This window comes from Acipenser ruthenus, chromosome 4 (genome assembly GCF_902713425.1).
Source record: "Acipenser ruthenus chromosome 4, fAciRut3.2 maternal haplotype, whole genome shotgun sequence".
Classification (NCBI taxonomy): Eukaryota; Metazoa; Chordata; class Actinopteri; order Acipenseriformes; family Acipenseridae; genus Acipenser; species Acipenser ruthenus.
In genome coordinates this window covers 93045760-93061721 of record NC_081192.1, presented here as the reverse complement: position 1 = coordinate 93061721, position 15962 = coordinate 93045760, and the positions used below count along the sequence as shown (strand labels likewise).

General features: G+C 39.0%; 1 protein-coding gene across 3 annotated transcripts in view; it reads right to left on the bottom strand.

Annotated features, from left to right (window-relative positions):
* LOC117400596 (cadherin-18-like) overlaps window positions 1-15962 on the bottom strand; it is a 244325-nt gene that overhangs the window by 36362 nt on the left and 192001 nt on the right. For all 3 annotated transcript variants that reach the window (XM_034000784.3, XM_034000786.3, XM_034000785.3), the window contains 4 exons: window positions 14892-15059; window positions 13060-13247; window positions 6248-6501; window positions 1431-1567 (listed from right to left, as the gene is read on the bottom strand). In XM_034000784.3, the coding sequence (XP_033856675.2) occupies window positions 1431-1567; window positions 6248-6501; window positions 13060-13247; window positions 14892-15059 (747 nt within the window). The remainder of the gene's footprint in view (window positions 1-1430; window positions 1568-6247; window positions 6502-13059; window positions 13248-14891; window positions 15060-15962) is intronic.

The window sequence follows — 15962 nt, the reverse complement described above, 5'->3', positions numbered from 1 at the left end:
AACTTATTTTTTAATAATTTTTATTTGTGTAACCTTCCACTGAGAGAAAAAGTAGTTCCACAGTAACTAAAATTGTTACCTTATAAAAGATTTGATTTTAAACCGTTTTGTATAATATTTTCTTTTTTGGCGCTTCAAGAACAGTTTCTTGTTTCAGCTTTATAGATATTGAACTGGTTGTTGCCATTCATTGTTTCAACATGTATATATGGGTTTTGTTCAGTAGACAGAACTGCTGCTGCTGCTGCTGTTTTGACGTTTTCATTTGTGGTTGCTTGTTCGACAGGAGGAAGTTGAAGTGAATTTTCTTTATCTTCTGTTGTACTGAGTAGGTTGCTCCCGACAGCTTGAGAGTTGGGTGCTAGTAGCTTTTGGTGATACTGTTTTTAAATCAATGTCAATGTTCTTTTCAATTAGCCAGTCACAGAAAACTTTCACAGCCCATTTTGTCTGGTGTTTTCCTCAGTTGTATTCATTTCTAGGTTGTCTAAATCTGCTTCATTTACCACAGTATGGCGAGATGCTAACATTCTTTTCTTTTTCAATGTTTTTAGTTGCAGAACTTTTGTAGTTAATCTCAGGGATTGCTATCACACTGACTCGAGTGGTTTTGTTTACCCAGGCATACAGTTACAGTTGGAGTATTGATTTTGTTTACTGTAATGAGGCCACTTTGGAGAAAGAAGTTCGGTACTGTTGTACACCAAATATCTAATGGCTAGGGAGGAGGTCTCAGCCACTCTGAATCTAGTATGTTTGGCAATTGTTTCTACCCATTTAATAATTGTATTTAAAAGCATAGACATTCAATATAAAAGTAGCCAAGTTTTTATTTATTTATTTATTTATTTATTTATTTATTTTATTTAGTTGTTGCCAATTAGTTTTTATTATTTTCTCCCCAATTTGAAATGCCCAATTATTTTTAGGCTCAGCTCACCGCTACCACCCCTGCGCTGACTCGGGAGGGGTGAAGATGAACACACGCTGTCCTCCGAACCGTGTGCCGTCAGCCGCCCGCTTCTTTACACTCTGCGGACTCACCGTGCAGCCGCCTCAGAGCTACAGCGTCGGAGGACAAAGCAGCTCTGGGCAGCTTACAGGCAAGCCCGCAGGCGCCCGGCTATACAGGGGTCGCTGGTGCGCGGTGAGCCTAGGACACCCTGGCCGGTAGTCAATTAAATTAAATAAACTAATTACACATGTGGCTGTGCAAACACAGCCACACACACAGTTATATGGCAAGGGCAGAAATTAACCCTATCCCTGCCAACTACCAACACATATTCTTCAGGCAGGGATTTGCCCTGCCACACTATGTATAACTATATACACTTATGTACAACCCAGTATAATGTCAAACTACAAGCTAAACTTAACCCTTGGAATACTGACATCTTCTCCATGATTTTGTTCTGCACTGTACTTACCAACCTCAGAAGCAATCACTGTGATGTTATGCCATGGCATTTCTTCTCGGTCAAGGGTTTTTGCAGTCTTAATCGCTCCACTGTTGGCATCTATGTTGAAATACCGATCTCCATGTAAGCTACGGTCAATGAAATATCTATTTTTAGAAGAGAAAAACAATTAAAATTGCATGACCACAGTCTCTGCAGCGCAAAAGCAAAACCATATGAAAATGCTGTAGCAATAAAATTACTGTTTTCAAAGAAACTTGGACATAGTATGAAGGCATGATACAGGAATCCTCCTAAGACTTTTATGAACTAAAAGCTTGAAACATACCATATTCCGAAAAAATAGACTTTATTTGAAAGGCTTGGCTTCTGATTTAATAAACCACACTCAACACATTCTTGCATTACATTCTAATACAGAGGCCCAGTTGTTGCTTAGATTTCAGTGATTTATCAGCCACAGTCTGGAAGTATGCATATCAACGTGTATATTGCATTTATAATATATATATAGGTTTATAGTATGAACAGATTAACCTATTTTGAGAGAAAAATTTTGTGGAATCACTAATTAATGACAATCATGAGGAAGCATGGATGTGCTCTTTTGCTGGTTGACTTTTTTGTATACATTAGCCCTTGTGTTATTTGTTCTGAAGTTGTGTGATAAGCATTTCTTAACATGAAGTTTACAACGGGATTACAACGGGACATAAGGAATTTCTCATTAAGATGATGATTCTTCAATTTGTATCTTGAATTGGACACATTTTGACCCATGGAACAATGTTAATCGTACCAAATTGGCACTGGCCTACACACTCCAGGTGTTCTATGCTTGGAACGCACATTTTCAAAATCTAGAAAAGTACACTACGATGACGGTAGAATGACATCAAAATTCTAGAAAAAGAAAGTTCCATTCTGGTTACCAACAGCCATTTCAAATGTGGCCATTGTTAGATTTCGGTCTCTATTTTTGATACACTGGGTGCGTTAAGTAAGTGAGCGGCTCAGAGCGGCTCAGTAAAAGAATCAACTTAACGACTCGCTCAGTTCTGCTCCCGCTGAGCCGCTCAGAGGCTCCTGAGCATTTTTCATCAGTGATCAGAGTGAGCGGATGGAATGGCCACCTGCAGGAAACAAGTGGAGATCACAGGCAGGATTGACAAATACGTTTGTCAAGAACAATGAACTGGTTTCGACTTATGAAGTTATGTATTAATTGGCTAAATAAGATAGTAAAAATTGTTGTTTTCGAATTTGTATCATTTAATTTCATTTTTTTTAATGTAGAGCTGTTTTACAGTTATTGATGTATTATTATTATTAGGCTTGTAGTATTAATATTATTCATTATTAACGTCGGTATTGTCGGTATTAAACACAGCCAGATATGAGGTTCAGTCCAAACAGATCGCCGAACTCAGCGAGGTACAGCAGGGGACAATAACTTCACACGGGGTCATTTCATCTACCATCACCTCAGAAACACAAACAAGCAAATAATTATTATTTGCCGTTTTTAAAAGTCCCTCAGCGCTCTCGTGGAGCAGAGCGTTAAGTCATTTAAATCTGCTCAGTGTGCTTTCTGAGCGTTCTCACTCTGAGCGGCTCACTTACTTAACGCACCCACTATTAAATTAAGATGGTAGCCAGCATGTTTACACAAAGTAAAATAAAAGTAATGTTGACACCATATAATTTATATATATATATATATATATATATATTGTAATATAGCGGGTTGTGAGAGATGGCAGGGAGGGGGTTAAAACCGTTTTGTGTTGCTTTATTGTTAATTGTTAATTGTTTTATTGTTAATTGTCTTCCGCACCTGGGCGTTATTAGAAATTAAGCCCAGGTGCGGGAGTTTAAAAGGAGAACAAGCAGTCTGCTCGGGGCTGCTGAGTGGAAGGAGGCAGTAGGTGCGCTGTCTCCGAGTAGCCAAAGGAAGAGAAGAGAAAGTAAGTGCTGTAAAAGAGCCAGTGTGTTTGTGAAGACGGGTAAACAGCGTAGCTGTCCCGCGTTAGTCAGGGTGTTCCTGAAAGTCGAGTTAGTGCTCAAGAGGAGCTAGGTGTTATTTTGATTTTTGTATTTGTTGTGTTTTTGTTTATTAAAAAATTGCGCAAACGCGCTTAGAAAAATCCATTTCTGTGTGTCGGGTCGATTCTTAAAGGGGCAACGAACTCAAGTGAGTGAGTTTCTTTTACATTTGGTGGCAGCGATTGTGGGCGCCCCTGGAGACCCAAATGGATTTTAAAGAATTAATTGAGATGTTCAACAAAAACACCGCTGCTCAGGTGGAGCAGATTAAGAAGATGGAGAGGCAGATACAGGAGCTGGGCGGGGCCCCGTTGAGAATACAAGAGCGGGAGCCAACGGAACTGGAGCGGCTGCTACAAAAGTGGGAGCTGCCGTCCCGAGAGCCCAGAGGGGAGGAGCTGCCGCTTCCAGAGCCCAGAGGGGAGGAGCTGCCGCTGCCAGAACCCAGAGGGGAGGAGCTGCCGCTGCCAGAACCCAGAGGGGAGGAGCTGCCGCTGCCAGAGCCCAGAGGGGAGGAGCTGCCGCTGCCAGAGCCCAGAGGGGAGGAGCTGCCGCTGCCAGAGCCCAGAGGGGAGGAGCTGCCGCTGCCAGAGCCCAGAGGGGAGGAGCTGCCGCTGCCGGAGCCCAGAGGGGAGGAGCTGCCGCTGCTGGAGCCCAGAGGGGAGGAGCTGCCGCTGCTGGAGCCCAGAGGGGAGGAGCTGCCGCTGCCAGAGCCCAGAGGGGAGGAGCTGCCGCTGCCAGAGCCCAGAGGGGAGGAGCTGCCGCTGCCAGAGCCCAGAGGGGAGGAGCTGCCGCTGCCAGAGCCCAGAGGGGAGGAGCTGCCGCTGCCAGAGCCCAGAGGGGAGGAGCTGCCGCTGCCAGAGCCCAGAGGGGAGGAGCTGCCGCTTCCGGAGCCTAGGGAGGAGGTGACAAACGTACCTCCACCACAGCCCCGACCACCACCCCTACGGTCCAGTCCGGTGTCGCTGCGTCCAGTCCCTCACCCCTTGCTCCTGGACACCCTGTCGGTTAGCCTGGACCTCCCTTCACTTGACCTGGAGCCCAGGAGTCGGCAGGATCGGGCACAGTTCTCCACCTGGTCCCCTGCTCCGCTCCTCCCGGACATTAAGACGTCGCTGTGCTGCTCCCAGACGTCGCGTACGCTCCCCCTGGTCGCTGCGTCGCTCCCCCTTGCTGACCGGACGTCGCTGCACTGGGTCCCAGCTGCAGACCTCTGCCCGCTACTGCAGCCTCCAGTGCCCCGGTCGTCGTGCCGGTCGCCCCTGACAAACCGGTGGGGTCCCTCGTCGCCGGTGCGCGGTCCCTACCTGGCTGACCCAGGACGTGGACCGATCCACCCTCGAGTTCGCCCGTGGAGGAGGGCGAAAATTGACATTTATGGACTCGAGGGTGGGTGGTTGTGTTTTAGGGGAGGAGGTGGCCGTCTCATGGCCGGTGTCTTGGAAAGACAAGTGGGGGGATATGTAATATAGCGGGTTGTGAGAGACGGCAGGGAGGGGGTTAAAACCTCCCTGCAAAGAAAAACTTGTGAGAATGCACCGTTTTGTGTTGCTTTATTGTTAATTGTTAATTGTTTTATTGTTAATTGTCTTCCGCACCTGGGCGTTATTAGAAATTAAGCCCAGGTGCGGGAGTTTAAAAGGAGAACAAGCAGTCTGCTCGGGGCTGCTGAGTGGAAGGAGGCAGTAGGTGCGCTGTCTCCGAGTAGCCAAAGGAAGAGAAGAGAAAGTAAGTGCTGTAAAAGAGCCAGTGTGTTTGTGAAGACGGGTAAACAGCGTAGCTGTCCCGCGTTAGTCAGGGTGTTCCTGAAAGTCGAGTTAGTGCTCAAGAGGAGCTAGGTGTTATTTTGATTTTTGTATTTGTTGTGTTTTTGTTTATTAAAAAATTGCGCAAACGCGCTTAGAAAAATCCATTTCTGTGTGTCGGGTCGATTCTTAAAGGGGCAACGAACTCAAGTGAGTGGAGATCGTTTACAATATATATATATATATATATATATATATATATATATCTCAATTATGTTTTACCAATTATGTGCTGCTATTGAATTGCAAATAATGGAAAGACAACATGTTCTTTTTTTTCTTTTTAAAGAAGCTGATTTGTGCATGCATTGATAAGAACATGCTAAATGAGCAACAGAATGAAAGAAACTCCATGGACAACTGACATGTATCCTTGTACGTTGGCAAACTGTATCAAAATACAAACTGACCTCATTGTTACGATACACACTTTAGTTTATGTGGGTGTGTTACAGTGAATGGAGTTGGACCATCAGCGCAGTTAGTTAAGTGCTTCAATTGTTATATTAAATATACAATCTGAATGTTGAATCTAAACAATGTAATCTTAGTGTACTACACAGTGGGTTGCTGTATCTAGCTATACTATCTGTAACATGCAAAGCTGAATGTAAGTAGAAGGTAACATAATTTGAGAATTTGTAAATAAAAGCTTCTTCTGAAAATAACATGTTTATTCAACAAATATTATTCCACAATACAATATACAGTATTGACAAAAACACAAATTTTCCACGGCTCTGTCCTGCATCGATTTTACCCATTTCCCAGCTATCCATCTACTATAATTGCTGCATATATCTTATATGCTGCTGAACATAGTCAATATGCATGTCAATATTTATTTTTCATCGGAAACAAATAGCTTTTCTTGATACAATCAATCTTTGGGAGGGATTAAATATTAATTTAAACTCAAACCTCAAAAGATGCAGATATTCAAGATTAAAAAAAAAAGTTAATCACCACAACTACCTGATCGGACTGTTGGAACGGTCAGGGTCCTGTGCTGTGACTGCTCCTACCAGGGTCCCCATCTTTGCATTTTCATACACGTCCATCACATAAGAAGTCATTGAAAACAAAGGCGGCTCATCAACATCTCCAATTGTGATCTTCAGAGTAGTTGTGTCTTTAAATGGTCCAAGGTGCGAGAACTGAGGATCTGTGTGTGTATTTGCACCCACTATGTGGATAATATAGCTTCTCTTTTTCTCATAGTTCAATGGCTGCAAAGTAAACAATAAGCAAAATGGTAACAGTTAAATATCACAAGTTTAAGCTTTGGTTGATAATGCTAAGGTGGGAGGCATACTGTAGAGCATTGGTTCTTAAAGTGGTGGTCACAGAAAGGTTTTAGAAGGATTGCAGAACAACTACATCACAATCAGGCCACCCAGTCCTTTTTTTACATGCTCAAAAACACAAGAATGCCTCATCAGGTCCCCAACAGGAACCAAACCCAACTTCCCTGTCTGTATGACCTACCATGAATGCCACGTGCGCCACTCAGAGATATGCCTCATCAAATTTCAATGAGGTGGGTTGATAATATTGTATTTTTCTTGCAATAAACATTTCATTTACATATATATATATATATATATATATATATATATATATATATATATATATATATATATATATATATATATATATATATATATATATATATATATATATAGGGCTTCTGACAATGGAACATATTTAAAAATGCATTGTTAGGCAAACCAGTAACTTCACAAGACCAAATCCTCTTATCATTAGACCAACATCAGGTTCACAGGTTTATAACCTTTTTCATAACATAAAAAATATGGTGTGGTATGTGGGGATGGGGGGCAGTCAATGCCAGCTCTTGTCGGTTCTGCTAATAACTCAACCTGTTGTAGAGATCCTTGTGAGATTTAGGATTACATTAAAAAATATTATCTAGCATAATCAAATCCAAAATGTACATTGTGAGACTATTGACCTTATTCAGAAAACTCCTGTTTAATATATATATATATATATATATATATATATATATATATATATATATATATATATATACACACACTAATTGTTAAAACCTTTAAATAACGCAGGATATTATTTTAGAGCTTCTGTTTTTGCTAGCTAGTTCTGTAACATTAGAAGTTATAATTTTCCTACAGGTGTAAACTTACACAGTGGGTGGTAAATGCTGTGCTTCTATGGCTCTGTGGATGCAAGATTCTTTCCTCTGAGGGATGCTTATGTAAATAATGTGAGACTTTGATTAATTCTCTAGTTGGCAACACTGACATGACTTGTCCAACATAATAATATTAAATATGTAGAATGAAGATGTAATTGCATTTCACAGGGTAATTTTTACATAAAAATCAAAAGATGTAATTGAAGCTTCTAGGAAATGAAGGCAACATTGAATCCCACCCTGTGTCTACTGATCATCTCTGACTGCTTGTCCTCAAATCTTATAAAATCGACAGTTCAGGATTTTCTTTATGTCATTATATCAGGCTGCTGCTTGTCATTGGTTATATTTAGTCAAATGTAAGAAACTAAGGGGTAGACGTACTAAGATGGGCCAGTCGCAGCGCAAACATACCGCAATTTGCATTTTTGTTGCAACAATTTGCAAAGTATACATTTTGTCATATGTAATAAGAGAAAATAGCTTAATGAAAAGAGCCACAGTATACAAGTTTAAATATTTGTTGCATCATCTTAGTGAGCATTGCGATAGTCGTGCGACAATGTTTTGAATAAATAGCGGGAGCTGAGTTATAGTTTGCTGCACAGAGAGTGCCTGAAGTATAACGTCTATACACGCAAGGGTGCAAGAATCAAAATAACATTTTTTTTTTTAAATCTAACAATCATCTGTACAATGCATTCTGTTCTGTCTTGATTTTACCTATTTTAATACTGTTAGCTCCTTGCTAAACCGGGCATGTTTGTCCAACATAAGGAGGTGTTGTGTTTAAAACAGTACATTACAGTAGTACGGTAATATTGCACGCAGACATTTATAGTGCTCAATGTATTTTTTATGTAAATCATTGCGCTGAAATGCACTCGCATCACCTCAAACTCAACCTCTCTAAACTGACCTCCTTTTCTTTCCCTCCCCCTCCCCCTCCTCTGATCTCTCTACCTCTGTTCTTCTGGAATCCACCACACTCTCTCCCTCTTCCTCCGCTAAGAACCTCAGAGTCACCCTGGACCCCTGCCTCTCTTATTCCCAGCACATCTCCACTCTGGCACGCACTTGCCGATTCTTCCAATATTATAACAGCAAGAGAACATTCAAAGAGGAGGTTAAATGTCTAAGAGACACAAATGGCAAAATCATAGATTAAGAAAAAAAAATAGCAAATATATTAAATGATTACTTTTCACAGGTTTTTACAAAGGAGGACACAGACAACATGCCCCACATGTCGACCTGTTCCTATCCAGTTTTAAATAACTTTAGCATAACAGAGGCAGAAGTGTTAAAGGGACTAGGAGCTCTTAAAATAAACAAATCCCCTGGGCCGTATGAGATCCTCCCAATAGTACTCAAAGAAATGAAAGAAGTTATTTACAAACCGCTAACCAAGATCATGCAACAGTCTCTTGACACAGGGGTTGTACCAACAGACTGGAAAATAGCAAATGTAATACCAATCCACAAAAAGGGAGACAAAACCGAACCAGCTAACTACAGACCAATAAGCCTGACTTCTATTATATGTAAACTTATGGAAACTATAATAAGATCCAAAATGAAAAATTACTTATATGGTAACAATATCCTGGGAGACAGCCAGCATGGTTTTAGGAAAGGGAGATCATGTCTAACTAACCTGCTTGACTTTTTTGAGGATGCAACATTGAAAATGGATAACTGCAAAGCATACGACATGGTTTATTTAGATTTCCAGAAAGCTTTTGACAAAGTCCCGCATAAAAGATTAATTCTCAAACTGAACGCAGTAGGGATTCAAGGAAATGCATGCACATGGATTAGGGAGTGGTTAACAAGTAGAAAACAGAAAGTACTGATTAGAGGAGAAACCTCAAAATGGAGTGAGGTAACCAGTGGTGTACCACAGGGATCAGTATTAGGTCCTCTGCTATTCCTAATCTACATTAATGATTTAGACTCTGATATATTAAGCAAACTCGTTAAATTTGCAGACGACACAAAAATAGGAGGAGTTGCAGACACTGTTGAAGCAGCAAAGGTCATTCAAAATGATCTAGACAGCATTCAAAATTGGGCAGACACATGGCAAATGCAATTTAATAGAGAAAAGTGTAAAGTATTGCATGCGGGCAGTAAAAATGTGCATTATAAATATCATATGGGAGATAGTGAAATTGAAGAAGGGAACTATGAAAAAGACCTAGGAGTTTATGTTGACTCAGAAATGTCTTCATCTAGACAATGTGGGGAAGCTATAAAAAAGGTTAACAAGATGCTTGGATATATTGTGAGAAGTGTTGAATTTAAATCAAGGGAAGTAATGTTAAAACTCTACAATGCATTAGTAAGACCTCACCTAGAATATTGTGTTCAGTTCTGGTCACCTCGTTACAAAAAGGATATTGCTGCTCTAGAAAGAGTGCAAAGAAGAGCAACCAGAATTATCCCGGGTTTAAAAGGCATGTCGTATGCAGACAGGCTAAAAGAATTGAATCTATTCAGTCTTGAACAAAGAAGACTACGCGGCGATCTGATTCAAACATTCAAAATCCTAAAAGGTATAGACAATGTCAACCCGGGGGACTTCTTTGACTTGAAAAAAGAAAAAAGGACCAGGGGTCATAAATGGAGATTAGATAAAGGGGCATTCAGAACAGAAAATAGGAGGCACTTTTTTACACAGAGAATTGTGAGGGTCTGGAACCAACTCCCCAGTAATGTTGTTGAAGCTGACACCCTGGGATCCTTCAAGAAGCTGCTTGATGAGATTCTGGGATCAATAAGCTACTAACAACCAAACGAGCAAGATGGGCTGAATGGCCTCCTCTCGTTTGTAAACTTTCTTATGTTCTTATGTTCTAACATCCAAAGAATCCGACCTTTCCTCACCAACTACGCAACCCAGCTCCTGGTCCAGGCCTTGGTACTCTCCCGCCTAGACTACTGCAACTCCCTCCTGGCTGGCCTACCTGCGTCCGCCACCCATCCGCTCCAGCTCATCCAGAACTCCGCTGCCCACCTGGTGTTCTCTCTGCCTCGCTTCTCCCACGCAACTCCACTACTCCGCTCACTCCACTGGCTACTGATCACCGCTGGCATCCAGTTCAAGACTCTTGTACTAGCCTACAGATGCCTTGACCAGACTTCACCCAGCTACCTCCAGACCCTCATCTCTCCCTACACCCCCACTCGACCTCTCCGCTCCGCCTGCACTAGAAGACTCTACCTCCTCTACGCTCCCCTGCCTCCAGAGCCCGCTCCTTCTCCACCCTTGCTCCGCAGTGGTGGAATGGCCTTCCAACAGATGTCAGGACCGCCCAGTCCCTGACCACATTCCGGCGCCTCCTTAAGACTCACCTCTTCAGACAGCACCTGTAGAACTCCTCTGTTTTTCACCTGGGACACTATCACCATTCCTTAAAATGCGCTTTATTTGCTCTTATCTGCCCCCTATTTTACTGCATTTAATCCTGTACTTCAGAGTACTGTAATCTGCCAAGTGTTTAATCTGTAGTATTTTGTAATTAATCATATCCTGATGTAACTATCACTGTTATCTGCTGTATTATTGAATTGTATTTTGTCACACTTGTATTTGCTTGAACCAAAGTTATTGTATTTATCTTGCTCTTAATTGTATTATTACTTGTACTGTGATTCTGAAATGTATTTGCTTACGATTGTAAGTCGCCCTGGATAAGGGCGTCTGCTAAGAAATAAATAATAATAATAATAATAATGAAATAAAACTAATGTGTTTTGGTTAGGCTATACATTACTTTGTGTAAAAATATAAATCTGTACAGTACGCTTATACAGTATACAGCACAGTAGCACAATCAAATTAATACCTAGTGCACTTTTTACTTTAGCCTGTAGACTACTGGTAACACAAAATAAATCATGATGCTGCATTGTACACATTGTACAAATTAAAGATTATTTTAAATTGAAACTAAATGATTTTAGCGTTTTTTTTTTTTTTTTTTTTTTTTATATTATTATTTTTAACTTGGCCTACTTAGTTGCCTAGACAATTAACACAAAATGGATCATGGTCCTATACAGATGCTCAGAATGAGTAGGAGGGGTTAACGGCACATGTGTGCAGTCTATTGCTCACGTTTGGGAAATGCCAGCAACAATTGCGACTGCTTAAAACGTACTTTCAAAAGTTCTTAACAAATTGATGCAATTGTAAGTGTCAATTGTTAGTGCATTTCACCCCAGACTTTCAACTCGTTTGCAACTGGTTTGCGACTATTATGACAGCCGCAACACTTTAGTACATCTAACCCTAAGTGTTTCCAAGTTTAGGTTTAGAGACTGTGAATATCCTATAAACTGAAACATGTCAGAGCTCTGCAGCTTTTAATTCTATCTATTTATGTCTAAATGTGCACATGTGTTGCATTGATTATAAAAGTTGTAGTGCCTAATCATAAATACCCCATTGTATTAATTCATGGCATCTGGACTGTTCGTGTTTTTTTTTTTTTTTTTGTTTTTTTTTTAAGAGAATTAGGGTCATTTTCTCAGTAATTACTAGATATGCAGTGAAAGAATACAGTAAAACCCCAAATGTTCCTCAAATCATCTAAATCAACTTGTTGCAAGACCTTTGTCAACTATCTAAACAATGTAACTACATATGAAACCACAATATAAAATAATAATACAAAGCAGTATTTTTTCGGGATAGTACTGTAATAGGGTCTGGCTTCCCCCATTCAGAATGGCTATTTGCTGTGCAGACTTTCAGGAAATGGATCAGACACAGAATCCTTTATAGTGAGATTGTCTGATTTAACCAGTTGACCTGTAATATTACCTTTAATATCGCAAACAGCCTTTAACCAATCTTGTTGCCTCAATCATAAATGCATCCTCACAATTTCTCAACAAAACAAGTATATCAGTAACATACACCCCCCACCATGGCTGTAATTTCAAAATTAGAGCCATTAGTATGATGAAAATGTTGATGACCATGAAATATATCAACAGTATGTCAGCATAGTACAGAATACGAATTGGCAACAACATATTTAATCACAATTTGGTAAACAATTCTCTAGGATGGATGAATGGATAGACAACCCCCCACCCCCCACCCCCCACCCACCCATCCCCAGAATCTGATATTTTCAATAACTTCATAATAATGATAATGAAAATACAAAGTTTCATGAAGATTGGATAAGCGGTTCTGCAGATATATGCAAAAAGAAAAACAGACTTTCCCCTACATGCCCAGAATCTCATATTCTTCATACATTTTGCTAAATAAAGTTAATACCAAGTTTCATCACAATTGGATAAGCAGTTATCCTACAGTATATGAAAACTGTAGAGTGGATGGATCTCTGGACAGACAGATGGACACATTCACAGAATCTGGTAGTCTCAATTACTTATTTTAAATAATGTTAATACAATGTTTCATTACTGGGCACTTAATGAAGTCTTTTAAAGGTTTAATTTGGTATATTAAATTAAATTTCATATTGATTACTGTAGTTGCATTATTATTTAAAGAAGAGCCAAAATGTATGTTATACAGCATTTGTTATATTATAAAAGCCATCAAAAATTGAGTCCCTACCTTTTTCAGTGAAATGATGCCTTCCCTAGTCTCTTTGTCAGTTGAGATGGTGAAAACCGAAGACCCATCTCCATTTGTGATGATGTACTTTATCTCTGCATTAATTCCAGTATCATCATCATTTGCCTTAATTTTGCCAACAGCTTTGCCAACTTCAGCAGATTCTGGTACATACAGCTCATAATTTTCTGTAGAGATAGGATCATATTCAATACATGATTATTATTCAAAAAAATAATAATACAGTGAAAAGTAACAAAGTCATGTGAATCTATAACATTCTGATTATTTTATATTGGAGTAGTATTTGTGTTGCATGTTATGTAAAGAAATGAAACAATGCAGCCTTTTGTTGTAAAAGTAAAGATTATGCAGCTACTTAATGTAAACTTGGTCACGCAATGTCTGCTCTTAAAGATGTGTACAGACAGTGATGCCTACAGTATAATTTTCTATTAGAGCCCAGGGAATATATTACTAGTGACCTCATAATGCAGCTCGGATTTTATGGTCATAGAAGAATTCAAGGTCACAAAAAACGACATAGAATACTGTTTTACTGTGGAAGCAACAGGGAGGTTCATGACACAAACACATCAGCTTGCAAACAAAGAATGGCATGTCATTAAATATGGCAGTTGTTCTTTATCCTATTTATACTTTCACCTTATTTTCATTGAAGACAATGTCTGCCAAGGCCTTGTACAGTAGCTGTCTCTGAATATTAAAAATGTATAGTGATTTGAAAGGGTAAATGATAGTTATCCATTGTCATTAAACAAAATCTCTACACAGTAATACACGTTTTTCTTTAAAAATGAGAAATTTCATCTTAAATTAATCTTTAAACATGTCAGACTCAGTGAAATTACTGAACTCTCATTTTTAAGGAGGAAACAGTAGGCAATCTTGTACAGATTTGTATATAAAATAAGAGTTAAAAACTATAATTAAACAACTCATACATTTTACGCAAGAGCTTTTAAATGTCCTTAAGTGGTAACATTTGCAACTGATTTCTCCTATAAGAGAAAATTATGAAAATTACACTTCAGAGAAAAGACCTTTGAGAATCTTTTCACTGGAAGGTAATTTCATAAAGGACTGTTGTGACTCTCGGCACATCTCTGATTACCTAATCCCTTGAGGTCTAAAATGGAAGCATATGTCTACATCTTGCACATATTTTTTATGCTTAAAATAACATCTTAAATGTTTGATAAAGATAGTTGAGTATATTAGATGAACGATTTTGGTTCAGGACCAGCAGGAAACAACGCAATTTAAGTTATGCTTAGTAATATTGAATACGTGATTCCTAGATAAGTTACAATAGATTAGTAATTTCAGTAGATGTTAGGATGAAAGTTACTGTCTCTATATACAATTGTTTTAGTGGAGGAATCTATTTTAACATATCGATGTATAAATTGCTATTTTAGTAAACATCTGTATTTTTTATTGTTAACCCAGACATCTGATCTGCTATTACCATTTGTCACAGTGAAGCGTATTTAACAGCCTACAAATCAAAAGAAAATAAAGTACTTGGTTTTCTCTGTTTTACACTTACACATAGGAAATGTAGTGTTCTATGGGCAGCATAGAACAAAAGTGTATGTCCTTTTACCTTTTACACAAGGAGAGAAATTATATAAAGAACAAAAAAAACCTGTGTGTGAGTCGAAGTGAAAATAAGGTCTTGAAAAAAAAAATCTCAACTTCAACAAGTTGTTCTTACTTGGTATAGTGCCATTTTAAAAGGTATAGTGCCATTTTATCTTCCTGACTAAGCATTCACTGATTCCTAGTTTACCCTTGTTGGTACATACTTTGGGGGAATTTGGGTGGATTGTCATTGACATCAGTTAGAGTAATATTTATTGTAGTCGACCCCGACAGTCCTCCAATCTGTCCGGCCATATCTTTGGCTTGAATGACAACAGAATACTGTTCTCTGGCTTCCCGGTCCATGTTGGCTAAGGCAGTCCTGATGACACCTGTCCGATAGAAAGAGACAGAGATCAATAGTACTGGACTGAACTACAATGTGACATTTAGTTTCATATGGAAAGTCATATTGATCACATTCCAAAATGGGATTTTTCATTTTTTTTCTACACCAATATACAAAAAAACCCACATCTCTTGAGTCTGATATTTCAGTAAAACCTTAACACCTACAGTTAAAGTAATGAAATACTGTAATTAAAAGTACCATATACCAAACTTTGAAATTCAAAGAATACAATTCAGTATAACTTTGACACATTACAGAACCTTAGGCATCATTAAACTTCAAAAATTCAGTAAAATGTTTCTATACTTTGATACTGTTAAGACATTGTAATAACATGCAATTGAAATGAATAAAATAAAGGTTCTTAGCTGCTCAATAACATAGACATGATCTCCAGCCCTTACTGACGAAATTGAAGAAAAATCTAGAACGAGGTGACTGTTTTAATTTGCTTAACTGCAACAATTTAAAGCCCAACATGCTAACGTGTCTATGAAAAAATAAAATAAAAATGTGGTCACGAACAGATGAGATTCTAGTAAAACTTTTGGCATTTACAAAAATAGCGTTGTTTAAAACTGTTCCCTTACCTTATTAACACCTGAATTTAAGTATTTTTTCTGTTAGTCACCATGACACAGCAAGAGGATTGTTAAGTAGGCAGAGTGAAAACAGATAAACTGGAGTAGTTTATTTTATGACGTTTAATCAAGAAACCGCATTTGTTCAAATACAGGCAAATAAACAAAAAACAACAACAGAAAACTCTGCTTCCTTCTGTGCAGTTTTCATAAAACAATAACAAACACATTCCAGTTAATTTTATATACTGAATGTCACCCTTGTAACAGTTAAAATAAGTCGTTTTTTTCATTTCACTCTG